Raw genomic sequence first — 27,754 nt, 5'->3', positions numbered from 1 at the left:
AGGTAGAAGTAAATTTTTGCTTATTCCACTCCTCACACTGATCATTTTAGTAGCAGACTTCAAGTTTTCTGAAGGCCCTTGGCTAGCAAGACTCAATAAAACCAACCTCAGAATGTGTAAAAACCAAAAATATGTCAGTCCAGTAGTCCAGTCCAGTGATTAGTTACACCCAATTTTATCCTTGAAATATTTATAGATCTCTACATTTTGGATTATTTACAAATCAGCAAAAATTTTGTTACAACATTGCTCAACCTTGAAAATATCCTCCCTTAAAATATTTAGGCTATTCGGTAACTAGTGAATTATTACCATGATATTGATTATAAAACAATGATTCCAATGGTGTTTTACAGGAAATACTAAACATGTATATCAAGTCAATCAATCATGCAACTATTCTAGTCATCAGCTTTATTCAATCAAATTAAGTTATCAAATAACTGAGTGAATTACTTTGTGCTCATGAAAATGAGAATTATGTTTCTTTTAAAGATATAAATAGATTACGTGTATGATGCTAGATGATAAGTTCACCTGAGACATTACAGACTTGTAATATAGCTGGTCTATGTATGCTGATCCATGTAAGCTTCATGCCTTAACATGTGGAAATGGGATTACTATCCCACTGGGGACCTGTGAGAAGGTTAAGTCAGAATCTTGGCTATAAATAAAACTCTGATGAGTGTAGAAAGATCTGTGAAATATTGGCTAGTTCTATCATAATACCACAATTATAGCCTAAATATTTCAAGGGGGAAAATTTTTGCTGATTTTGCGGTTTTGGAGGTTGCCAGTGAAAAATTTATCCTTGAAATAGTTAGACCTCCACATAGTCTAATACATTTTAGGAGCGTTTTTGCAAATACGCAAAAATTTTATCTTTAGTAACATTGCTCAACTTCGAAAAATTTGCCCCTTTAGGCTATACAGTAGTTGTAAAATGTCTAAAGGGTAGGCATGGTAATCAAAAGGTTCCAGGTTTGATGACTGGCTATGCCCAGTTGCTGTTGTTGAGCAAGATACTTTACTTAAAAAATTCTCCGGTCTACAATGGGGACCTGGTGGCCTGGTATCAACTGGGGTTACCCAACTGTAACATCAATGGGGTAGGTGGTATTAACTGGGGAAGCAAATTCCCAGCTGTCCTTGTCTTGCTTAGCAGTGTTGGAGTTGATGTGAAACTTCAGGCTCAGCTGCCTCTCCATGTGAGTCCTGCCCCAGGAGGATTTACCTGCATAAGACTTGAGTGTTTGAGTGGTGCGCAGATATCCCAGTGCAGAAGCATTAGCGAAAGTAAAACATAACATGACAAGAAAACTATTTTCAAATTCACATTACACCAAAGCACAGCACATATGAGTAGTATGTACAGCAACTGTTTGTCTTTTTACCAGTTACTGTATCGCTTAGTACCTTTAGTACCCAATCATCAGATTGAACAACAAGATCTGTGGATGACCACTGTCATCACAAATCTTTCATCACAGTTCCCTATATACATTCAATGTTTACGGATGCACCATATCTGATGTACCTTGTGGATTGCAGCTAGCTGTCATATTAATTTTGTTCTTCCCATTGCTCAACCAATAGATCTACTCTAAGTATAATTAAAGACACAAGTTAAACATTCCCTTATAAATTACTGATGTGTAGTATACTGTATTTCCTCAAAATATTGCTGCGGCTACTAATTTTTTCTTGCAATAATCAAATTTCTAACAATTATACTCAGATTAGTAAAGCTTGTGGATACAATTGAAGGTTTAAGGAAATATGAAATTCAGACAGAACATTGATATACAACTCCAAAGTTAAAGTGGCTATAGGTATAGGCGGTGCAATAATGGTAAAACCTATATCTCGATAACTGACCACCATTTTATCTTGATAATGATGTGACATCATAGAATTGTCTTGTAAACACATATAAAATAAAGCAGTGCTTGGTAACTCAGAAATTTTATCACTTTCCCAACCAGTTTGACACCTTTCCCATTTGACCATGGCTGATTTACAATAGATTACAAAGATTTACTATTATCTTGATAAGCAAATACATTGCCTTATATACGAAAGGGATCTATAGATTATCTTTTATCTAAATTATCTCCCAGCTCTAGTTATAGGGAGTAAAAAAATATCTACAGGTATTCAAATCATTGTAACACACTAAGAAATATTATGCTTTTACTGGAGTGAAAACCATAGATTTTATTCCAGGGGAAGAGAAACGAAAAAAACACGAAGTGAATAACGGAAACTAATCCTACAATTGACAATAATAAGCTTCAAGTATAACAAATAATGACATTTATTGTATTAATGATATAGTTTAATGACGTGGGGGAGGCCAGCATGTGGTACTTTACTTTTAATTACGTTATGTGCTGCCGGATGGTTTAGTGGTGGACACATGCCAACCCCTAAGTAAACTGTGAGGTTTTATGAAGTGTCAGCCACTTGTCTCAACTGTATTGCAGCATTTAAAACCTGGTAAACATGAGTATCTTTTACTTTTGGTATATACATCCACCTTAAATTTTAAACTAACATGATAATTACGCATGTTTTTGTCTTGCAAAGTTACAGTTAGATCTAGATCTATATCTTGATATATGTTCATATCACGATATAAACCCTGGTCATATATGATATAGAGTTTGGTGATATATGATATAGAGTTTTTCTATATCATGGCAGCATAGTCTGTTGAATGTAACTTGGTGTTGTACAGGACGTAGCTATGTCTACCAATTATTTACTTTAATTAATACTTTACAGTTTACGTTGATATTTGGTGATGAAGAGCACTAATAATCAAAGTGATGTGAAGACCCACTACATCCTAAACAGTTACCTACAATGAAATAAAGTAATCCCTATCATACCTTGAACCTGTCAGAAGGTCAGCATAGCAGGGATTTTATAATTATTTCATACTAGGTAGTAACAGATCAGTGATTGTTTGTAGGTTAATTATAATTAGTATTCACTAAAGTAAATACATAATCGTTATCTGCACCACCAGTGAAGTTCACTTTTCACATAATGTAACCACCAATACACTCACATTTGTACCACAGCCATGCCACTGTTTTGCTTAGGCTGCTTTTCACAAGTGGATTTTTAGAGACACTGGGAGAGCTCTGGCACCTTGAAATTTCACTAGCCAGCTGGAATGTGAGGTTCAAAATGTGGACACCCTTGGACAGTTGCCCAGGCATTTTCTACATGTATTTCTTTCTCTTTCAGTGGCACAGGTGGTCTTGAGAACCCATTATGACCTACTTGGCCATTGTATATTCATATTATTTGTACTGATTAAAACAGTAAACTCGCATAACTGAAATTCTCTGTGATATCTCTAGTATATTTCTGTTCATCGTGTAGCTTCTTTGTCCAAGCCACCAGAAGTGGAAAAAACAAGTGGGGTGAAAGATTCGCATTCAACATTGCATGCTCGATCTCCATATTCACGCTTTTTCTCAAGCTCATGTCTACGGAAAGGGAAGTGACTCGGGTCTGGTGATAGCTTGGTGCGTTGGGATGGAAAACCCTTATGTCAAATAATGCACCCTGCTGTCTGCCCCAAAAGCATGGATATCAGCCCTTGCATTGTTACTACAGTTAGCAGAAGATGGTGTGATGGATTCGCTAGTGAGAGGTAAGAGAGGAGGCTTAACTGCGACATCATGGCACACTTCTTGTAACCATTCTGCTGTGAGATCTCGTATTTCATTATGACAGATAAAAGTCAAGCCACCATGTCAACAAATTATGGTATGGTCAACACTAAAGGCAGTTCCACAAACACAGTGACTTGGAACTGCCAGCCATACCTGAGGCACAGTGCATCTCTAAACTCTTGTTTATTCAAATGAAATCCCTGTTCCTGAAGTGGAAGAGCAGTCAACCAAAGTGAAGAACATTTACACTAATTAAATCAATGGTTGAAGTTGAGAATCTACATGAGACTTAATGATATTAGTGCAGCACCTAAGACCCTCTAATTGAGATAATTGTTCACTTTTTGATAAAAGCATCAAATTTCTTATGGGGTTGTAGCACGTGTACTAAGTGAATTCAGAAGCGGAGACATGTAAAAAGTCCTTTGGAATCCTATTTTTGGACCTTGACAACAAAACTATTTGTTTACATGGAAAAAATTAAGTTTAAAGGCTGGATCTAGTATTAGACCCAGTGGCGGATCTAGGATTTTTAAAAGGGGGTTTCTGAAAGTTGGTATAGCTGAATAAGAGATTTCTCCAGAAAATTTTGAGATTTTAGAAGCTCTGAGATTGATTTTTAGGTTACTTTTAGTTAGAAATTACAATAAATCCAATGCTTTAAATACTATAGCTAACTATAAGGCAAATACAGTGACTACAAGCTGTAGCTTTGATTGCTCTATTAGATTAGTTACTTGACTGCTCTATTAGAGTATCTCGATCGTTTTTAATGCAGTTGGAGATGAAAAGTGAAATGTTGCTGAGGGTTTAATAGCTATAAATAGTGTCAGTTAAGTGCAGCTGCATGCTACTGAAATACAGTATAGTTGTTTGATATGACAAATTGTCAGTACAACAATGTTTATGTATTTAGACTTCCACTGAGCTAAATTTAAAAGGGGGTTTCTGTCGAAACCCCTGAAACCCATCTAGATCCGCCACTGAGACCAGTACACTAAGCCTGCAGCTGCAACATGATGGCCCATTAAAATGCCACATGAAACAAATTGTTTTCTCAGCCTGGCATAAACACAATGACTGAAAATGTTATTTTCAAGGGGTTTATTAAAGTTTGCATTTCCAATGCACACAGTTCTGTAGTATCACGTACAAGGATCATCCTGGTGTGTATCGTTTCTTTATCGAAGGTATATAACAAAAGTTATCGAATGATGAAGTTTTAATTGGATACAGGTGGACACAAATTAAATCATTGGAATATCTAGTGTATACCAAACAACAAGGTATCTCTACAATATTGATCAACATTGCAGAGATAATTGTTTGATTCATACATACACAGAGATAATTTTATGTTCACCTGTAACTAATTAAAACTTCATCATTCAATAACTTTTGTTATACACCTTCGATGAAGAAACGATACATATCAGGATGTATACATGATACTACAGAATTGTGTGCAGTGGAAATGCAAAACTTTAATACAACCCCTTGAAAATAGTATTTTCATCCATTTTGTTTACTGCCAGGCTGAGAAAACAATTTTTTTCATGTGGCATGCATTTTTAATGGGCTATCATGTCGCAGCTGCAGGCTTTTGTACTGGTATAATACTAGATCCAGCCTTTAAACTTGATTGTTTACCATGTAAACAAATAGTTTTGCTGTCAAGGCCCAAAAAGTAGGGTTCCAAAGGAATTTTTACATGCCTCCCCTTCTAAAATCACTTAGTACGCGTGCTACAAACCCCATAAGAAATTTTGTGCTTTTATCAAAAAGTGAACGGTTTTGTCGCTTAGGCACAAAGAAACACCACTTGGTAAACTTTACAAGTTGAATTAATATCATAGACATCACTCGATAATAGACTTATACTACCCACTGTCATATATCAGTCAATACTAATTATGTTTGTGAAGTTTAATGCTATTTTTAGCTCTAATCATTTTGTGATAATAGCTAATAAATGCTATTTTTAGCTCTAATCACTTTGTGATAATAGCTAATAAAATGCTATTTTTAGCTCTAATCACTTTGTGATAATAGCTAATAAAATGGGGTGGTTATCCACAGTTAATTAGAAACACTGGCTGTCAAATTTAACAATAAATTCTGATTTCAGTTGTAACAATTTTTATAAACACTGGAACATAAGTACTTCATCATTGTATATGTGTATACAGGTCCTGCAATGTGTGGACTACTTCAAAGAATGAAGAAATACAAGCACAAGTGCTAAAAGAATGTTTAACTGTGTTGGCCAAGAAGTTAGATGTGTTGGCTATTATTCCTCACTTAAACAATGAACAACTATTAACACCCGCTGACCATCAATTCTTAAAAAGTGACGCACATGATGGGGAGAAAGCCAAGTATTTGATAAAGATATTACCTAAAAAGGACAGAGGATGGTTTGATAAATTTTTGTATTGCCTACATCAATCTACTTATGGAACTGGACATAGAATTATCATTGAAAAGCTTGAGGAGTTGTCTTGTTCCAGCTTAAATGAGTGTGATAAAACTCACAGAGAATTATAAAGTAAATGTTTATGCTGTGGTTTTGATGTGCACACGTAGACTATTATCTGCAGTTAGGTCTCACGAGCCAACAGCCATTTCTATAGAAAGTTTGTGGTCAATGTTTCTTTCTACGTTGTCAAAACAATTTAATTTTTGTCATTTTTACAAATGTTTTGTTGCCACCATTGCATAATTTCTTGTTTGGATGCAAAAAATTATCTAAACAAGGAATTACAACAGTAACAAATTAGTTATTAAGATTAAAAATTGTCAAAACAGTAGTAACAAACTATTTGTTACGATAAATCATTTTAACAGTGTAATACAGCAGCAATAGCTGCATTTGTGTTGAATCATACATTATCAAGACACACAATATAATTATAGCGTGTCGTGCATCCTAAGAAGCTGGCATACCACACTGTAGGTATATAGCTATATTGACAGGAAGAAAAACAACATAATTTTCACACATGTGATCTCTTATGAGATTGCAATGAATTTTACAGCAGAGATGCCTAACTGGTAGGGGAGCTCACATAGCAAATTTGAAAAATCATCCTGCGATATTAATGACCAAAGATTTGGTTTTTTTCTTGGCTTTTTTCCCTTTCTTCTTCATCTTTTCACACACTTTGTAACAATTGTTATAAAACACAAATGTGTTATCTGATCACACTGAAATTTGGCGTGCCTAGAAGGAGTCCAAAAGCAAATTCTTGTACCAAGTCTGGCATGAATCTGGTACTCTAGGATGTCTGATCAATCATTCATGTAAAACAAGATTTTGTTATCAAGCCTAGCTACAGGGTAAACCACTTCAAGGAATAAGTTGAAAATTGGTTTGAAGATAGATTTCCATCATAGTCATTTGTAGAAGTCCTTTTTTGGTGGCTTGAAAAGAATCAAGATAAAGACCATGGAGACATAAAGCAAAATCAAAGATGCTAACAATTGCACGATTGAGTTCCGTGAATAAAAAAAAAACTATAGTATTCATGCCTACCTGGCAAACCACTTAAGAAATGAGCTGATCAGTGTGTACATGAATTAAAGTAAGGCCTGTCAATAGTATAGAAAAATCAGGAAATAAGGTCACTGACTGATGATGCAAAATTAAATAAGAACATGATCAAAGTACTCTAATAGTACAGTCACCCCTATTGATGCATTCAGCAGCATTAGCAAGTTGCTTTATTAGAATGTTCAGCTATGCAACCAGTCACCCTGTAGAGAGTTCATCTATAAACAAGTCACCCTGTACAAAGTCCAGCTACAAACAAATCACCTGTGGATAATTCAGCTACAAATTAGTCACTTTGTATCCAGATAGTTCAGCTACAGACAAATCAACCTGTCTTATACATAATCGTTTATGTGTGGTAAGGTACTTCTCTACACAGGGACGGATCCAGGGGGGTTCAGAGGGTTCCATGGAACCCCCCCCCCCCCCCCCCCCTTTTGAAACAGCCTCTCTTACTCGAGATACTCTAATAGAGCAGTCACAGTAGTCTTTTGAGGAGTAGTGTAGCAAGCTATGTATACAGTTATAAATAGGAAATGTAGTTGGGCTGAAGTTACAATTCCAAAGTGGAACCCCCCCTTTTTAAAAGTCTGGATCCGCCCCTGCTACAGGTATGAGATGCTGAAGATGGGATGACCTCCGTTATAGTCGGCTGTTTTTGTGATGTTGCAGTGGTGTCGGATAGAATCATTAGGTGAATGCTTTTGTCTGGGATGTTTTTACTGTGGTGTTTTATCTCGTGTTTTATGCTTGTCGAATGGTGGTGTTTGCAAATCTATAGGGCTTGGTTGTGGGAGTGATGGCGGTTTGCCATTCTGATAACTAAGGGGACGCCTCATTTCACAGTTCACGAAATAACAGTTTGTGTCATTCATTGGTAGACATGGCCAAGGGGTAAGTAAGGTAAATGCGGGTATTTCCGGACACTGCGCACAATTCCGGACACTTCGTGTATAGCACCCAAGAATGAATCAACTAGAACACACTTTTTGATTTTTATAATCCCTATAAGAATAGCTATTCACAGCAGAAATTTCAAGGCAATCCGTTGTTTCGTTCCTCGGCTAGCTTGATAAAGGTACCAAAGTGTCCGGAATTGTACGCTGTCCGGAAATACCCGCATTTACCTTATGCTTGACTCAAGTCGTTTTTTATAATTTAATAAGTAGTTTAAGATTAGCACTGGGTAGTCAGCCCGGCTGGTTTACCCAGTTCATTATAGCCGTAAGTAAGTGAAACGTGTATGGTGTTACTATTATTTTTATTATTATTATTGCTTTATGGTGTAAACACACCAAAGGTCTGTTGGTAACATGTACCAACAGCCGCGTGTGTTTTTTGTGATATCTTACATAGGCTCACGTGCAGTGGTACTTGAAGGCATATTGTATTGGTGTGGATGGCCAGCCAGCAAGATTGTTGGTGTTCGAGAATTTCTAGTAAGGGACAACCAGTTTTACGAGTGATACAGCGGTTCTCCGATGTGGAGAAGATATTTTTCTGACATCAACAACCATCTAGCTGTTAAGATTGAATTCTACAATGGAAATGACTTTCTGTTTTAGGCCACTCCAAATAAATTCTCTGTTTCCCGTCCACCGCCCGCATCTAGTTACTGTCAGCTCTATTATATTCCATTATTCCGTATTCTTCCATTATTTTCCGGTTATTGTTGCATACTGACAGGCTCATTTGAAACCATGTCAGCTCATGTGTCAGCAGTGCTATCAAGTCTGCACAAACTTCATGTTTGTGCAATTTTTGCAATTTCAAAAGGAAGGAACAAGCTTAAGCATACTTTTATGCAGCCTTTTATGGTTGTGCAAGGCAAATAATGGCTTGAAAAGCTGCCAATCGTATAATGAAATAATGGAAATGAACCGCCCGCCCGCATTCAAATATGCTTGAGTCCAGGATGGGAAATAGAGAATTTATTTGGAGTGGCCTTATGTCGAATCAGAGGAAGACCATGCAAAATGGCTTGAATATTGCAATGTGTTACTTACATTACCAAACTATGCCATTCCTAAGGTACCAAAACGTAGTATAGTTTCCCAGGAGTGTGCTAGTAGATACACTGATCCCAGCTAATTTGGAGCTAGTAAGTGTACTTTTTTTACATGCACATGATAAGAATATTATTATTGTTGTAATGCTTTTTCCCTTATAGCCAATGTATTTGTCGTTTACTTGATCAACGAGGGAGTAGCATCCATCCTTGGTTTATCTGGACTCCACATCATCACCATTAAGGAGAGTGATGCCACCTTCAATATCTATGCTTACCATACAGAGAAGCATCTTGTAACGTGGGATCAAGATAAGATCCGGCGATCTGGTTGCATTGAATCACTAAGTATTCATAGAGCCTGGAAGAAATTGTCATGGCGGACCAGGACTACTGTGGATGTACTGCCCTCCCTTTAGTAAACTAAGAGAAAGTCTTCATAAGTAAGTAAATACTGTATGGGAAAAGTCATACACTACACACACACACACACACACACCTATTGTTTCTTGTCTAGTTAGAACAAAGGCCAATATGTGAATTAGTGGTTTTTGAATTGTGCAAACTAAATCACCTTGTGGTCTGTAGTGAACATTTTTTGTGTATATTGAGTCTTGTGTCTTGCATATTGCTGTTTTCATACTGTTCTATTTTAGTTTCCTTCATCCTGACCAGAAGAGATCCATATTGTGTGATTCGATAGAGCTTGTTTCTGTTGATCCTGAACTTAGCAGCACATATCTCACCAGTAGTGACAGTCACCAGTTACTCCAGAAACTGACTGATCAGAGTGCACCTACCACGACTGGCTGGTACTTGCCATCAACTCCAAAATCAAAGGGAGTCTCTTCCAGTTGTGGCAAGCACAATAATGGCATGCAAGAATCAGATTGTAATGGTTCTGAACTTTTGTACGGAAGACCTTCACACAATACACCTGGATTTCGTTTACGATCTGAGGTTATATCAAAATCAGAAGGCGGTACATTCAAGCAGTCTGAAAGCTATAGCAAACTAAAAAATAGGAAATTGAGTCAGCAAACTCAGGATGCTGCTGGCACAGAAACTACAGACTCACAAGAACCTCCGCCTCTTCCACCCAAGCCAAAGAAATTCTCGTTAAACACCAACCTGTCTCCACAAGATAGAGTAGTTGCTTTTACAAGTTCAGAGTCTTCTGTGACAAGTGTCTATCAGCGTACCCAACCATTACCACCAAAGAGGTAAGGATATAACGTAGACAACATGCAGTGATGAATGTGTGTGGAAATAGTACAGGTATGTGTATTATTGTCATGTATTTTACCTCATCCTAGCAGCAAGAGTTTATAATGTGTTACCATTATAAACTCTTCCTAGCCGTCATTCACTGCCCAGTACTAGTAATTCACAGACTGCTTCTAAGAAAAAGATGGAGGCAAGTGATGTGTTAAAAGAGTGTGCTCAAACAATTATCAGCAAACTAGACATTGATACTATCACACCTCAACTTTATTCCCACAATCTCCTTACACGAAAAGACCACCAGTTCTTACTCAACAAGTCTCAGACTGACAGTGTTGGGCAAGTTACTTTGTATTGGGCAAGTTACTTTATAAAAGTAACTAGTTACATATTACATATTACTTGCAACTGAACTATTTAGTTACAGTTACATATTACCCATAAAATAAAGTAACTATAATAATATTACATATTATGTTACTTTGTGTCCACAGCCTTAAGCTGTCACGTGTGAAACTACCACCTTATCACGTGACATGATTGCGCTGTTGGACAATATGCAAATCTTGGTTATAAGTAAGAAGCTGGTGAATAAGCTTCATTCAGTAGGCCTCGTTACTTCGTTGTGGCTAGGCGTTACTAATGAGACTAGTAACTTCGTTACTTGTAGTAATAATATTACGTAATATTAGATTCGTTACAGTAACTATATTACTTATGTAACGTGTTATTAGTATTGTGGTTGTTGGTGGTATTAAGTATTCATCGAATTACATTTAGTAGATGCTGGTGGTATCACCATTAACTATAATTTTTGGCAAGTGGTCAGGTTATTTAATCACGAGATCAGGTGCACGTGATCCCCTCTCAGCGCAGGTGGGTGACAAGCACGTAGCTGCTATTGCGTTTTCGAGCCTTTGTTGTAATCTGTATGGCTCGATGTAGGATTTTTGGCCCCTGCAGCTAACTCGAGCCTATCTGGACGAGAGTTCCATAGCCCGTGCTGTGGAGAAGGATCTGACCTTTCACCTTATTCCTTGTTTATTAGGAGTAAGGGAGTATGTGGTGGAATTCGTAGAACGGGATTGGGAGTGGTGGGGCACTTTTACGCACGACGAGTTGAGTTCGATCACACGGGCCAACAAATGGCGCCTTCTGCATCACGTGCGTAACTGGCTGGAGGTGTGCATGATTCTTTTTGTGCTAACCACAGTTAAGCTATTAACCTCCATCATTTGTAAGTTAAGTAAGGCCCCTATTTGGTGATTATTAGTTTCTCATCCAGCCTTTCTAATTATTATGATGCGGGCGGGAGGGTATTACCATTATGCCATTATTTTCACACTGATGTACAGACCTTGTCCAAATTACAAACATTTCCTTCACCAGCTGAATCTACTTTTCGTGATCGCCAACTGTTTTTCGACAGACAACTGAAAGCGAAGTCGATAGAACACGATTGCAACTGGCACTGCAGCAATTTGCTAAGGAAAACAACAGTTCTCCTGGCGATATATAGCGCATTGTAGCATTCATCAACAAAAAAATTATAAGAGTTTGGCATCACATGTTCTTCTGAGCATGCACAGAGTAAATAATGGCTTACCATGCGGTAGCTTAAGAAGGATGCGGGCGGTGGATGAGAAACTAATAATCAACGAATAGGGGCCTAACTTGCATTATATTACCTGTTTTTATAGCGTATTTCGTTATATTACTTTGTTAGCTACCACAAAAGTAATAATATTATGTAACGCGTTACATAAGTAACGCGTTACTCCCAAGTAACGCGTTACTCCCAACACTGCAGACTGATCATGACAAAGTTCAGTATCTACTTTACAAACTACCAAGAAAAGCTGAGGGATGGTTTGAGAGTTTCTTAGAATGTCTGCATGACTCAGAGGAAGGTACTGGACACAAGGACATTGCAAAGACTCTTGAAGCAACTAAATTACAAGGGGTTAAAGATAAAAGTGGTCCGAACGACAATAGTCTTTTGACTGTTCCGGTGCAAGTGTCTAGTGACACAGACAAGGTATGCATGTTTGTATTCCTTCATAATACTGGTCACAGGATTTCTAAAAGGGGTCTTCCACACCCATCCAAGTCTACAAACCTAACTTTGTAGATTGACTCATGATGTGTGTGAATCCATTTGTTAATTTGCACATGTGGTAAATACATAGTAATACCTAATCTCAAATAATTATGATTTTGAGAGTGACAACCAGAGAAACAGTTTTTAGTTTTATAGCAATGACCCAAGAGTAGTCTGAGTAGATACCTGTTAGATTGCAAAGAGGAGATAAAATGGTACATACAGACGATAATGTTAATACTTAGCTATGTGTGACTGAATTTTGGAAAATCACCCATATGGGTGAGCATGGAATAATTACATTTAGTGGGTTGCTAATAAGAGCAGGGCACAGTTTTGAAAATATTTCAAGAATTTTCTTGTAATTTAAAGTATTGAGAATGGCTTAAAACCATCAACAAGCAGATTTGCACTATAAAGTTTGTGATTTAATCATTAAATATTTTAGATGTCAAATGCACCCATATGGGTGATTTTCCAAAATTCGGTCACATATACCCTTGGCAAGTTATAGCTGTCAATACTACTGATGCATAATATAAACAGTTTTTGTGAGACAAATGTTTTTCTGTGCTGTGTAAACTGACTAATTGTGTTTCATTGCTCCTTCTACAGTCATTCCTTGTCTTCATTGACTCACAATGCAGTGACACTGTGGGCATATTGCAAGTACTTCCTTCAGAAACGGTGGAGTCATTAATAGCCAGGATTCGCAAGCAATTTAGTGAGTTATGTTTGGTTGACTTGAAATATTTCAACTTTTCTGTAAATAGATTTCAGTCCCTCCAAGAGACTGAAGATAGAGATGATGGATTTCCCATTGTGTCACGAGAAGTCCGTAAGAGAATCAAGAATCTTCAGATATAGCTATATCACTGTCCGTGTGCTGACAGATACATGAAACAGAAACTACTGTGTACCCACATCATAATTATTTCTTTTCCTTCTCCTTCATGCTGCTTGCTACCTTTGTTTTATGCTGTCATTTTTATGACATGAAATCGTGAGATTCTTTAATGATTTAATCTAGCTTTTCCAATCATGATCAGTGGTGTAGCTAGCATAACGCATTACTCAGCATGTAGTTCTGCGGGGACTTTTCCTGGGAAATCCCTGTTACTTGCGTGCGCCCCATGCATGTTGGCGCCATTTGACCACGCCACGAGATTGTGGGTTTGCCGTGACGAAACGAGTCCCAGTTCAAAAAGGCCGTTTTTCTTTGAATCACAGAATCAGATTCATACGGTCATATACTTTGGTCGTTCTGTAGTAGACGAGTAGTAGCATTTCCAAATTTAGTTTGTCGGTCGTGACGACTTAGGCACGCAATCGAGTGCCCGTCCTGCGAGACAATTATGGAGGAACTGCAAAAGAAGGTACTTCAAATCTGTTCCCCAGCCATTAAGGACATGCTGGATATCAGTGCTGTCGTGCCTCACCTGAATGCCAGCAATCTATTGACGAAGGATAATGTTAAAATGTTAATGAACATGTCGAAGACTCAACAAGAGAAAACTGAATACCTTGTTTATATACTACCAAGGAAGAATAATGGATGGTTTGAGAAGTTTCTTCAATGTTTAGAGCAATCAGCTGAAGTTGCTGGACATACAGAGTTAGTAAAGGAGCTAACAGTCACACTGGATGATATGAAACAGATAAACAATTCAAAACAAAGTATAGCTGGAGAGTGTGCAGCTGCTAATGAAGTAGCTATGCCATGTGGGAGTGGCCGAGAAGAGGTACAACATGCATATAAATGTTTGAAATTTAATTTTGTCTATGACATGATGGGCGGCATCCATCAGTGTGACACAAATTAAGGCCAGACAAACTTGATTAATTATTTCTCATCCCTGCCCACACCCCACCTCTAATTTCATTTCTGCTGCTTTTGATCACCTGCACACGTATTTTGATGCTAAGAAGGCTGACTATAATTTTACAGCACGGTTGTACCTCATAAACGGTACTAAATCATAAGTACTAGTTCGCTTGATTTGGAGTATTTAATGAATAATGAAAAATGACCTCCTGCAACCGAATTTTTGTGGATGAGAAACAAGTAATTAAGTTTGCTTGGCCTAAATGCATGGCCTCTCAGAATTGTAGCTGACAGTGAATTTAAGACCCTCCTTGATATCGGCATTTTCTTACTATAGCCACATAGTTTGTTATCTATTAGACCATTCGTGTTTTGCATTCCCCCAGCCTGTGAATAGCTAAGTGTCTTGTTCAGAGTTGTGCCTTAATATAAACTAAATGTATATCTGAAACTATACACATGAATAGCTTGTATAGGTCTTTGTGTATACTGTGTAACTACAGGCCTGTATAATGACCATATAAGGCAAAATATGTTGTACAGTACATGTAGTAATTTTTATGTTATTAATTTGTGCAATTTAAGTATTATTGCTTATATATTTCATTATGTTTTATGATCGCTCTCTTCTTTCTTCATGTGAATCAATGGCGGATCCAGGATGGGGCATTTGGGCAAAATGCCCCCCCCCCACACACACACACACACACACCTTGTGGAGGAGGCAGCCATGCTTCTGATTAAAATAGCTTCTAAACTTTGTCAGGCCAAGATCAGCTTATGAAAATATGCACATTTTACTACAAATTCACCTGAAACCAAAGCGAACGAAAGTTAAACTAACTGTAAGATTGTCACCCAGCACCTTGGTCCGTTCTAAGCGCCTCTAAAAATAATTATCGTGTTGCTGTTGTTTAAGACATTCAGAGCCTTGATGGCCAAAATGGCAAAAATCAACAGTGAGACACTACTAAGAGGTGGTTATTTGCTGCTTCAAAAATGTAGCACTGAACTAGGGAATCTGGTTCTCCCAACTACCTATAACTTACCCTGTTTGTGCCCCTCCCCTTGCCAGCTCCTGGACCCGCCCCTGTGAATAGACACAGAGATGTCACCTCCTGGTACAATAAATAGTCACTAGAATATGAATAGATAGGAACAGGTATAATTCATAAGTATGCAAGTGGTAGGTTATACATATGGGTTGGGGAATGGCCAGGCAGAGGTGCAACCAGTCTAAGTATGATGCCCTTTCTTTAAATATACATACTGGAAAATTATTATTCCTACTAGGGAACAAATAATTCTAAATTTGAACAAGAACAAGGGGAATTGCTAGCTGTGATTGTGAATAAAGAAGAAGTAATAGGGATGAGAAGAGATCGCCAAGGTGATAATGTGCACTTTCCTTGATAGAAGAATAAAAAATAATAAGAAATTTGCAGTTTACAATACCACCTCAGCAATCCCTTATTCATCCCTAATAGGTTTTTTTTCATGATCACAATTCACAATTTCTATTCTTCTTTTTCAATGTTTGAAAATTTTTTCAAGTCCATGTACATGCACAAAATAGTTTATAGTACGTATGTGCCTACAAGTAGATCTATTCTTACGTTAGGTCCCTGTCAAACTTTCCATCAGTTATTTTCTACAGCAAGCATTGGACTGACAAATTATTTTCGAGCATAGCATATTTTAGCTGTATAGATCACATCTGTTGGACAAAACTCACTACACTGTAAACAATATTCACTTTGCCATAGTTTACTGGTATAAAAAAGTTATCAGTCTAGTATTCAGACCTTTCCCCAGAAAAATGAAGTACAGCGGTAAAGCTGTCAAATTGCTACCACCATCAAAGTCAATTTGTTAATTATATACATTTTGTATCACATCAAAAGAATTTTGAGTAAAGTAGAGTGATGCTGCACCGCTCTACTGTTCTATAGCCCTGGTATTGTAAATGTGCACTTACCATGCATGTACAATAATATTACCAAATATTGAAGTAAGCAAAGTTCTACCAATAGAAGTTCTAGATTGTTCTAGAACATTCTGTCTATACAAAAACAGCCAAGCTGTGAAAAAGGGTGCAGTCCCAAAAAATCCAGGGTGTGAAAAGATGCAAAATCAAGGTGGCAGCAAAGAAATGACTGTGACGGTAGGTTAATGGCAAAAAACTTTATTAATGACAATTCAGGTGAATTTGTGTTGCCTAGGAATCAACACCAGATTTGCCTAAATTGTCGTTATTAAAATTTTTACCATTAACCTACCATCACAGTCATTTCTTGGCCACCACCTTTGATTTCACATCTTTTCTCACCCTGGCCTGAACACCCTTTTTTCACAGCTTGGCTGCTTTTGTATAGATATCACTTCTTTATATATTTGTATACTCCAAAGCCAGCCTGAGGCCAGCTTTGGAGTTTCTTTTACATGTCTTTTTCTTTGCTGCAGAAAGGAGGAAGACATCAAGACCTGAATTCTCTGGATACTTTATTATAATGATGCATTTTGTTTACAAAATTAATATTGTATGAAAATTATCACTTGTAGCAGAAATCTCTGCAAGGTAACTTGTATCTAGCTGAACTTGCAACAGAGTGACTTCTAATGTAGCTGGACTCTCTTCAGAATGACTTTTTGTAGCTGAACTATCTACAAGGGGACTTGTTTATAGCTGAACGCTCCACAGGGTGCTTGTAGCTGAACTCTCTACAGGGGGACTTTTCGTAGCTGAACATTCTACTGGGTGGTTTTTTGCACCTGAATTCTACTCTAATGTTTGTAGCTAAACTCTCTACAGGGTCACTTGTTTAATACTGAACTCTCCACAGGGTGATTAATGGTCTCTCTTGCTTGTAACTGAACTATCTAAAGTGTGACTTTGTTGTAGTTGAAATCTTCTTCAGGGTGACTTGTCCACAGGGTGATTAGTTTGTATCTGAACTTTCTACATGGTGCCTTGTTGGTAGCTGAACACTCTACTGGGTGGTTTTTGTAGCTGAACTCTCCACAGGGTGACTTGTTTGTGGCTGAATATTCCAAATGGAAATCTGTTTGCAGTTGAACTCTCTACAGGAAAATTTGAGCAGAATTGTGAGCAGAATAGGTAAACTTTTTGAGCACTGCAGCATAGCACAATATGTTATAAGTAAACCCCACCATGAGTAGGATAACTAGATATCCTACAACTGGGGGGGGGGGGGGGGGGAGGGGACTTTGAAGCAGTCAAGTTGCAAACAAGTGTTAATACGGCCAAATAAGCTTGTAAGTTGTGTGTGGCTTCATTTTTGCTGAACTTGTAGTTTTAGGCTTTAATTTTTGCTGAATATGTAGTATTATAATGTGTAAGGCTTCTGAACTGAATGTGCAAATATATGTTGTCTTATATGCGCTGGGGTTTAGCTACCATACCATAGACTCTGGTTATTAGGCACATGTGCTTATAATTTTTGGAGGAATTATTTGTGAAATTTACTATGCTTGTTAAGCGCATGTGCTTATAAATTACGGTAAGGAATTTCTGCTAGGAGGGAAGCGATTTGAACACCAGTAAATAAATTGCTTCAGTCGTGGAAAAGGAAATCCTTAGAAGTCAGGTAGCTACAGCTATCGTTATTACAGATGGCAGTATCTGCTAGACACAAGCCTGGTGAGGCATCGAGTGTGCTATGACATGTCTGATTCACTCTGACAATTTTTTGCTGCAATTCTATGTAGTACGAGGTTGCAGAGACGATTTCAATCATATGCGCTTAACAAACAGGTGTCTAGCACAAGTCTACCATATGCGCTTAACAGGAAATATGCTCTTAATAACCATGTGCACCTAATAACCGGAGTCTACAGTATACTTCCAGCTTTTTACTTTGATGTAGAAATTCAGTGGGATTGAAGTAAAATGAACAGCATAATAAGCTGGTGCTTAATTTGCTTTATTTTCGTAAAAAACTTTCATTTAAAAATATTTTTGTATAATTTACACTGTATGTGAATGGAGTATATATCTCTATATCTTTCTAAAATTTTGTACAAAAAATAGCAAGAAATTTTTGTTCAATTTTTGCATACAAAAATTATTTTACAGCAAAAATGTAGAACCCGCTAATTATTCTGGCATAATTATAAGCATAATAGATGCCTGAAAGCATTGAGCATAATGCTAGCATAATAGGAAGAATATTTGAGCCATACTACAAATCCTTGATGGTTAAAATACATATCAGAAAAAAGATCGATATACTCTAATAGAACAATCAGGCAGCTGACTGTTCTATTAGAGTATATCAATCTTTTCTATCACATACATTTTGAAGAGCAAAGATGTGCTTCAGCCACTTATTATATGCCCATAACTGCAAATTTATTAGCAAAACATGGGAAATGAGACATAAAGCTTAAGCGTAATTTGAGTGTAATAGGCAAAAATTTTGAGCATGCAGTGCAGCATAGCATAATTGGTAAAATTTTGAACGTAATAGGTGGGTCCCTACCTGTTTGTAGCTGAACTCTCCACAGGGTGATTTGTTTGTAGCTAAACTCTCTACAGGCTAGGGTGACTTGTTTGCTGCTGAAATTTCTTCAGTATGACTTGTTTGTAGTTGAACTCTCTAGAGGGTGACTTGTTTGTAACTGAATTAGTTTTTTTTGTAACATTATTATGACAGTTGAACCATGCATACCGTATTAGAATGGATAGAATGGTACCAGGCTTATTGTTTTTGTCTGAACATGTGCCCCAACTATCAAATACTGAAATTGTTAAGTGGCCATTATGCTTCATTTTCGATTATGTTCAGCCTGTTACATAGCACTACAAACGAAGAACACTAGGAGGACCTCTGCAATCAACCCAGTCACAACAGAAAACTCGAACAATTTCCATCAAGCAAAGGGAAGCCATCATGTGGTGCTACTGTAAATCAACATCTTGCAATGTCTGCAAAGATAAATGGGACATGAAGCATGCTACTACAATATGCTAAAAGGCACCTGTCGGGTAGAGCTGGGCGATATCACAATTTCCTACCAGTGATATATCACCGCTTGAAACATCACGATATTACTAAATATCATGGTATCCATACTTAGGTGGTATAGCAAAAAATTTTCTAAGAGATATATAACCAGCACTTTTTTGGATATGACTAGTACTTTCATCAAAGAATTGCATAAATATGTAGAATTACACTAAGTACAGAAAATTACTGAAATACTACAATATTGCAATTTGAAGACAACATCAGAAATAAATATCCTGATATACGATAATATCGTGATATTGCCTAGCACTACTGTTTGGCTAAAGCAACGTTGAACAGCGAAAAATCGAGCCCGTAGCCGTAGCTATTATCAAGTTACTCACATCACTCAGTCAGTCAGTCAGTGGAAAATTCTCCTGAATAAAAAAAATTTCTGAAAATATTTTTGTAGCAACTTTTTGAAAGTGTTTCAGGTCATATTGAAAGCACTTTTGGGCTTGGTTATGCCTCACCAATACTGCCAAGTCACCATGAAGGTATTGTGAGGCTGGTGTTTAGGTAATATTTTTGGCCAGACCTTTATGATACCTAATATGTGACCCAGTCTGGGAAAACCGGTCTTATTGTCTATCAAGAAATGCCATTTTTAAGTATTTAGTGTGTTGGTAGCTCGCCAATGGTTGAAGCTATGTGTACCAAATTTTCACACGTTTTGTACCAATTCCTTACCTTCCAGAGCATCCACTGTGCAAGTAACCAACAGCTAAGTTTCCCACCATTTTAGATAATTTTTAAACCTGTATCAGGTGAGCTCCAAAAGAGGAGGGAGGTAAGGGCCCGGAAGGAGGGCAAGAGGCTGTATTAAAAAGTTGAAAAGGAAGGTGTAGGGATGAATTAGGCCAAGTTATGGGCTCTTCAGATCTCAAAACTGGCTTAAATGGAAGAAAGTTTGCAGCACAAGTCTTTATTCAACATCACAGAGCTGTACAGCTACATACAGCCATCCCCAGGCTGACTGGAGCTCTTTTAAGGCCCCATACTGCACGTATGGATTGCCACTGGGCTTGGGAAAAGCAGCCAGTAAAAGCAGACCACTAACGTTTAGCTGATTTTGATTGTGAAAATTAGATATTGATGTACCTTTGTGTTCTTGGTGAAAAATTGAATCTGCTGACATGGGCAATAAGACCAATTTACCCAGATCCAGTCACATAATATACTGTACTATCATACTGTATGATCTTCTATCAGTAGCTGTTCATTTTTCATAAGGGGGGGGGGGGGGGGGGGGGGGGGATTGTTTGAGTAGTACACTTCCCTACAATTTTCTTTTGTAGGAAAGTAGCGCATATTCTCCTACTTGTTGTCTTGCAGATATACACTATATTTGTGGAATCACATGAAAGTGATCACACCATTACTGTTAAATCATCAGAATGTGTTAGCACATTATTGGACAGAATTCGTGAACAACTAGGTAAGTGATTGTTGCATGTATTGTGTACGTGTTGCACACACTTTGATCATCACTGTTAGGTAGAAGGTCAGCCTGTGCATTCTGCTCACATATGCACTGCAGTTATTACTTAAAACAAATGTATACAATGCAAGGGGGCATGTCAAGAGACTAATACAACATTTTTTGAAGCCGAGTGCTGTATTAGTCTTGAGACAAGCGCTCTGCCAATGCTGTATTTTTGTGGAAAATGTTTTACTTTCTGTTCATCTTCCTTGAAGCGTTTGTCTGGAGTACTAAAATCACTACAGTTTTCAATGATCTGTCTATCAGTAAGTATCCATGTCAAGGGCAAGTTATTTGACTGTTTTCCAACTCTTAGACCTGCACCTAATATGCTGGTATACTTTTGAGAATTATATATCTCCAATTGCTAGGTTAACTCCAGAATTATAGGGATGCTTGTAAGCAAAATAGGTATCAAAGAGAATAATTGATGGAAGAGGGTGTAGCTCTTCTCATTTAACTAAAAGGATGTGTTAAGCCTACTGGTAGTGCATGAGATCTTGCTGATATTATTTGTAGGAGTAAACTAACAAAAGCCCTAATAGAACATTAAAATACTCTAATAGAGCAGTCATTGTGTCGTGTTAGGAAATTTTTTTTTCTATACTCTGCTATTTCTGCCAAAAATGTTTTTTGTTGCACTCTGTACAACAAATATGCATAATTTCATTGAGATACGTAGTGTTTAATCTAATTTTTTTTCTCTGAGGTATCCAGCACCCCTTGCCACCACCCCTAGCACTAGATGTTGAAGTGCTAGCCAAAAGAAAGACTAAAAAATTTATTGGATTAAGGGAAAGGCACCTGACCTTCTATCAGAGCAAGGTCAAGAGCCCTATGGCTGGCCGGGCAGCCACTGTGGGAGCATGCTCCCCTGAGACAGGCAATTGCTGAACGCAGCAGCAAAAAACTAAGGCGACAGAGTAGCCAGGCCATAACACTACTGTAAGGAACACCCCTTTTCAAAGATAGCAAATAGGCCAGACGTTTGTAAACAACATTAGTACATTCACTCATTCCACCAAATGTGGAAAACACTAATGGTGGTACAAAAGAGCCCATCTCAACTTCTCTGATCCTTTGCTCATATTTTCTGCATTTCTCCTTCTCAAATCGCCGATACAGTGAAGACACTGGAGTGGTGCAGTATGATGAAGCAGTTGGGTTGAAAACCTTGACATCAAAAAAAGTCCTCTGGTGTTGACCACCCCAGAACCCATCAGCTGAGACGTCCAAACGAGCCCCATCCTCAGCAATTGCAGTTGAGTATGTGAGTGTTTCACCTGAAAGGGTCTGTAATGAAAGTTCCACACACACACACACACACCAGAATACACTTCTGATAGGGCATCAGCAGTAAAGTTCCTTAATTCATTATGTCTAAGGGTGAGATAACTACCAGTGGGACAATTCATAGCATGGTCCACAGAGAATCCCTTACCACAAACGCACTGTGTAGGCAAACCAGATAGTAGCAGTGTGCATTGAAGTATTTAATCCAACAAGTGAATGTGTTACAGTATAACACTCTCAATATCACCTTGATGTATTATTTTGAAATATGTCAAGCGATTAGCCAATAGAATTACTATTACACTTGTTTGTCAAGGTCCCTTAACTAAAACCTGTAATACTAATTTGATTGGCTAAAACAGTGTGGTGTGTTTCTATTAGAAGTAATGTCCGACTTGACAACTAGTGTTACCATAGTGATAGATACCCCACAGTATAGCAACAATGTGGTTGCTTAGCAACAGTTGCTAAGTAGCTGTTGCTAAGGTAAAGTCACTTTGAGACCATAGCAACAGTTGCTAAGTGTGATTAGTCTTTTGCAGTGGTTATTTTTGAATTTCTGTTGACTAGTAACAGTTGCTATGGTTGTCGGATTAATTTGCAATAGGACGGATGGCTGTGGTATTCTGGATTAATAGTTCTCGCATTGTATACAGGAAGGAAATAGTGCTCAGCTTTGTCTCGCACTATTTTACTCCTTCCTATTTACAATGCTTACACTATTAATCCCGAATACCACAGCCATCCATCCTATCACATATACCAATTAGAGGTGTACCGATGTGGTTTTTTTGCATGTACCGATATCCGATATTGATGTCACCAAATGAAGCCGATAACCGATAATTGATCCGATATTTGCATTATAGTTAAAAGTGTACATTTACCTACCCTACAACAACATGTGCATGTATTCATTGCTATACTCTGCCTGTGGTGGTATACAGCTTGGGTTTCTATTGTGCAATCCAGACAATTAGGCACCCACAAACATTTTTATGTATACTCCCATGAAGCCTTATATGGATATTTCTGCATTACTCTACATTCTAATGGTTTGTGAGAAAGCTGGTACAGCAAGTTTCCTTGGTTATCCTGTGACCCTTCCTTTTATTACAAGGTACTCTATAACTGCTTCATTTATAAATACTGTGATAAGCTTTCCAGCAACAGACAGTAGAATCGCGTGTTTTTATATGGCTTCTCGTAGCGTAGCACTTGTTTCAGAGTGAATAATAAGCCACTGGCACTAAAGAGCCACATGAATAATGTAGAAAACAAATGCACAATCCGTTTATGTACAAACTATTGCTAGTGTATAAATATCGGTAGCGATATCGGTCCTCCTGCTGTTCTGTACCGATACCGATATTGGTAAAAATTACCATATCGGTGGCCGATATTATAGCCGATCCGATTATCGGTACACCTCTAATACCAATACTGTTTGCAGAACACATATTTTGTACTTGCAAAAAGTTTATATTTTTACAAGTAGTGTGTACCTTGCAATCAATCTTAGAGTTGATTAAACTCTTGCAAGTTAACAATGATTAGCAAGAATTATAAGCTTGACATTCTAGCAAGTTTGTCGTCTTGCGAGATCTAGCATGATTTTACATGTATCTTGCAAAAAAGACATTTCTTACTAGCTGAGTAGCATCATGCACTGTAAATCCAAAACTGTTTACCATAAGGAACTCAAACTTTGTTAACCTATATAATTATAACCTTGGACACTGTAGATAATACTAAGCATAACTGCATACTTTGCAGAGATGTTCAGTGCCTAAGCATCTAGCACCTAGCTAGCCACTCCAAAAAGGCCTTAGGTCTTGGACTGCTTACCACAGGCCACTTGTTCTTCACACCTCAGGCCACATTGGGTATTAAAGAATTCTTGGAAATGTGACTGGCTAAATGAAAACCAGTTGTTTTCACAGAGTTTTATTTGCACTAGGTAAAATTTACATGTTCTACATGTAATAGTTGTAACACGGGCATGAGGGCTTTGCCTGATATATATGCCCCGTGTTACAGCTAATATGTAACACTTATTAGGCTGATAGCCTGTACAGGGCAATCAATCACCCAAGCCAATACAAGTGCAGCCACTGGATGTATTATATATGCATACCTAAAATTGTCGATTATGGGTCAGCAGCTAGTACGTTCTGGTTACATTCAGTTATGATAAACTGACATATGCTAGAGATATCACGGAGAATTTCCGTTACACAAGTTTAATGTTTTAATCAGTGCTATTGAATCGTTTATAGAAAAAGTATGCAGTTCACTAAAGACCTAGACAGGTAAGCTTGCTTGTAGAGTGGTTACTCCATGCAGAGTGATAGCGTCATGATGGGGGCGTGTCCATATTCGTAAACATGTGGAAACGATTGATGAATAAGTTATAGCACTAGTTTTCGCCTTAGCCCAACGTTTTTCAACTCGTAGGATTGCGAGGATAACAAAACGCTCTCCGTCTGAGTGGTTTTCATAGCGAAATCCAAGTTGTGCATCCTAATCACGTATTGATCCCCACAATCAATTTCGGCCTCAACGTCTATATAATCACTGCCCAGTCGTAGCCCGGCTACATTTGTATGTAGTCTGGCTAGCTGGGCTACACACAAAATGTAGCCCGGGCGGCTCCATTGATCTGAGATGTGAAAGTGTTTGATAAAAATTTATGCATGTTTTAATTGCTTCAAAACTATAGTGTAAATCAATATAATCTATATTATGGAGAGTAAGACAAAAAACTTTGTTTCATATTCATAGCACATGAGTTCTGAGTATATCTGTAGGTGTAGGCGACCTCCCTTGTTTCCAGTATTATGATCCCTAATCAAACTTAAAAGTCCTGATTTTTTCTTTATATCTGTTTGTCTATATTTTTTGTAACATTATTATTACTGGTGAAAAGGATGGCACCAGAGTTATCGTTTTCGTCTAAAGCACACTGCAGCTATCAGTTACTGACACAATATTGAAGTGGTCTTTACGCTTTGCTTTCAGCTGCATATGTTCAGCCCATTATACAGTGTTACAAACTAAGAACAGTAAAAGAAGCACCTATGCAATCAATCCAGGCACCACATAAAATATGAACAATTCCCGTTTACAAACATACTATGCATTGTGCTACTGCGAATTGACACCTTGGGTAAAAGAAATGGGACACAAAGGAGGGCAAAGGTAAGTACATGATGTGTGTATTGTATGTACTGCAGTATGCCAAAAGGCATGTCTTGGGATGACGTGACATCAAACAGTGAAAAAATCAAGGCCATAGCCTTAGAGTTATACTTGCCTGAAGGCAGGCAGACAAGCAAAAAAATTGTAACAATCTATTGGAAGTATTTAGGGTCATACTGAAGGCACTTTTGGGCTTGGTTATACCTTACCAATACTGCCAAGGCGCCAGGATGGTATTGTGAAGCTGGTTTTTAGGAGATTTATTTTGGCCAGGAAGACCCAAACCTTCATGATCCAGAGAAGCAATAAAAGGGAATTTGCATGATCCAGCAATCGATTTGGCCCGCTCTAATTAGCAGTTTGGAACCTGAATAGCTCATTATGTAGTGTATTTCTCTTTTAAAATGAATTCAAGGAATGTGCAAAACTTTTACTCAACTGGACACAAATATTAATATTAATGTTTGTCTTCATATGCCACATGAAGCACGGAATCTGTTGGTTGAGAGCTGTTGCTTTATTGAAGCAGTTATTTCTGAACTTATTGGATGGTATAATGAACAAGTGTGCTCATCATGCAGTATGTGTGGCCAATGTTAACCAGTCAGTTGACCCTTTTTCAGAAAAGGCACTTTAATTTCATAATAGATACTGTGAATCCGTGATGGAGGAAATCTGGTCTAGCTATGCAAGACTAGACACTGTGATAGGGGTGGGTGGTATCTCGGTTATATCGTCAAACCGCGATATTCTGATGCCAGTACCATCAAAAGTTCTTGAAAATAGTATCATCATGGTATCATAATTGCCGTAGTGTTCTCCATAAATACTGTAGAGTAAATACCCGTATACTTGTAGTAACCTAGTAGACATGGCAGGACGTCACACTGCTACATTGTAGCTCCAGAGAAGAGAAGGATCCCCAATTCAAGTTTGTGGATCCAATGGAAGGATCTACAGAGGGAGCATATAGGAGGTCTATCTATTCCCATGCATGACTAAAAACTGCAGAATAGCAATGAAAGCTCATACTTAAATATATAATTTTATAATTGTATGAATCCTCTACTTGAGATACTGACTTGACTGCTCTATTGGAGTATCTTGTAAGAGGATTAATGTACAAAACACATCTAGTAATATTGAAGTCTATGTGATGTGTGTATCTCCATGCATAGTTCGTTGAATGGTACAGGTCATTACCTACCCCTCGGCTTGCTAACAGTTCAATTTCAGCTGCATGCAGAAAGTTGTAATTGCTCCACTACTGCAATTATTCTAGGAACAATAGGGAATAATAGTTGAATGTATAAAGAATTGCCATAAAGAAGAATGGGAAATTTAAGTATACCCCTTGTACTATTGCATGGTATAATGTAACTCTTTTAATGTGTATTATGTTGTGTTCTACAGATATTGCTCACCCAATCAAGATAAAGTTGGTGGCTGGAGCAAACAGACTTCATGTACGACAAATTAGACACCAACAATGACTTTTCTTCATAATAATTGTCTAATTAATTGCTGACTGTTATTTGTTTTGTATTCGGATTTCACCCACACACATTTTACTTCATTCATCTGCCTGCCGTATTAAAAGGTAATGAAAGTTGTCACTTAATTTGGTACAGGATAACATTTATAAAGGGTGGAATATATTCTGCACTAAAAGATACGTTTTCATGGCATAAGGCATTGTACGTTTTTGATCAGAACAACTAACCTAACCAACGTGGGCTCAGTGGGGTAATAATCATAACCTATTACGTACAATTGATTATAGATTTTAAAGCAATCATAATATTTTAATTAATGTTTTTCAAAATACTATGTAATCATACTCACATCTGGTTACACTGCTAAAGTAATCATCATAGAGAGAAAACCATCAATGATGAGATGATGACAATTTTGTACAACAGAAATTAAATTAAATTTATGCACGTGAGTCCTCCAAACACATGTGACTACATATACAGCCTGCATGGGCAGTAGTTATAAAAATAGAATAAGAACATTCAGGTTAGAGGTTGTCAGTTGGGTAATTCTAGCTAAATATGACTGCTTCTGACGAGCAATTGCTCATAAGCCCAGGATGATTATCAGAAACTAAAAACATATCTATATTAGCTGCCCCATTGTGATTCACATGGAAAGCCATCCAAGGTGGTGCACTTACAATAGGTGTCCAGCTTGGGATAATAATATATTGATAAATATAAACCATTTCTTTTATACAAGCCTAAAGTTGTGTAGAGTATTGGTCTTGTTTATTGCTGCGTTGAATTATGGTTGTCTACTGGTCACGTTGTATAAACAGCCCTCATGCTTATATAGGCCA

At 37.6% G+C, this 27,754-nt stretch overlaps 1 protein-coding gene and 1 long non-coding RNA gene across 2 annotated transcripts; both read left to right on the top strand.

Moving 5' to 3' along the window:
* Window positions 1-12,293: 12,293 nt before the first annotated feature.
* Window positions 12,294-13,582, top strand: LOC136251549 (uncharacterized). The gene is made up of 3 exons (XR_010699118.1): window positions 12,294-12,518; window positions 13,197-13,305; window positions 13,355-13,582. It is a non-coding gene; the product is annotated as an uncharacterized lncRNA (long non-coding RNA).
* A 156-nt stretch (window positions 13,583-13,738) lies between these two features.
* LOC136239986 (uncharacterized) lies at window positions 13,739-27,034 on the top strand. The gene is made up of 3 exons (XM_066030778.1): window positions 13,739-14,323; window positions 20,772-20,874; window positions 26,827-27,034. The coding sequence occupies exons 1-3, from the start codon at window positions 13,937-13,939 to the stop codon at window positions 26,904-26,906; spliced, it is 570 nt and encodes a 189-aa protein (XP_065886850.1). The 5' UTR covers window positions 13,739-13,936; the 3' UTR covers window positions 26,907-27,034.
* The last annotated feature ends 720 nt before the right edge of the window (window positions 27,035-27,754 follow it).

The sequence above is a fragment of the Dysidea avara genome, chromosome 1 (assembly GCF_963678975.1).
Source record: "Dysidea avara chromosome 1, odDysAvar1.4, whole genome shotgun sequence".
NCBI classification, from domain to species: Eukaryota; Metazoa; Porifera; class Demospongiae; order Dictyoceratida; family Dysideidae; genus Dysidea; species Dysidea avara.
The sequence above is the reverse complement of the archived record's forward strand: the minus strand, read 5'-3'. Positions and strand labels throughout refer to the sequence as shown.

What these genes read in the sequence shown, in the direction of transcription:
- LOC136239986 (XM_066030778.1), top strand. Translation starts at nt 13,937, where the DNA reads ATGGAGGAACTGCAAAAGAAGGTACTTCAAATCTGTTCCCCAGCCATT. An exon ending in GTGGGAGTGGCCGAGAAGAG is followed by an intron (nt 14,324 to 20,771) that starts GTACAACATGCA and finishes GTTGTCTTGCAG; the next exon opens with ATATACACTATATTTGTGGA. An exon ending in CAGAATTCGTGAACAACTAG is followed by an intron (nt 20,875 to 26,826) that starts GTAAGTGATTGT and finishes TGTGTTCTACAG; the next exon opens with ATATTGCTCACCCAATCAAG.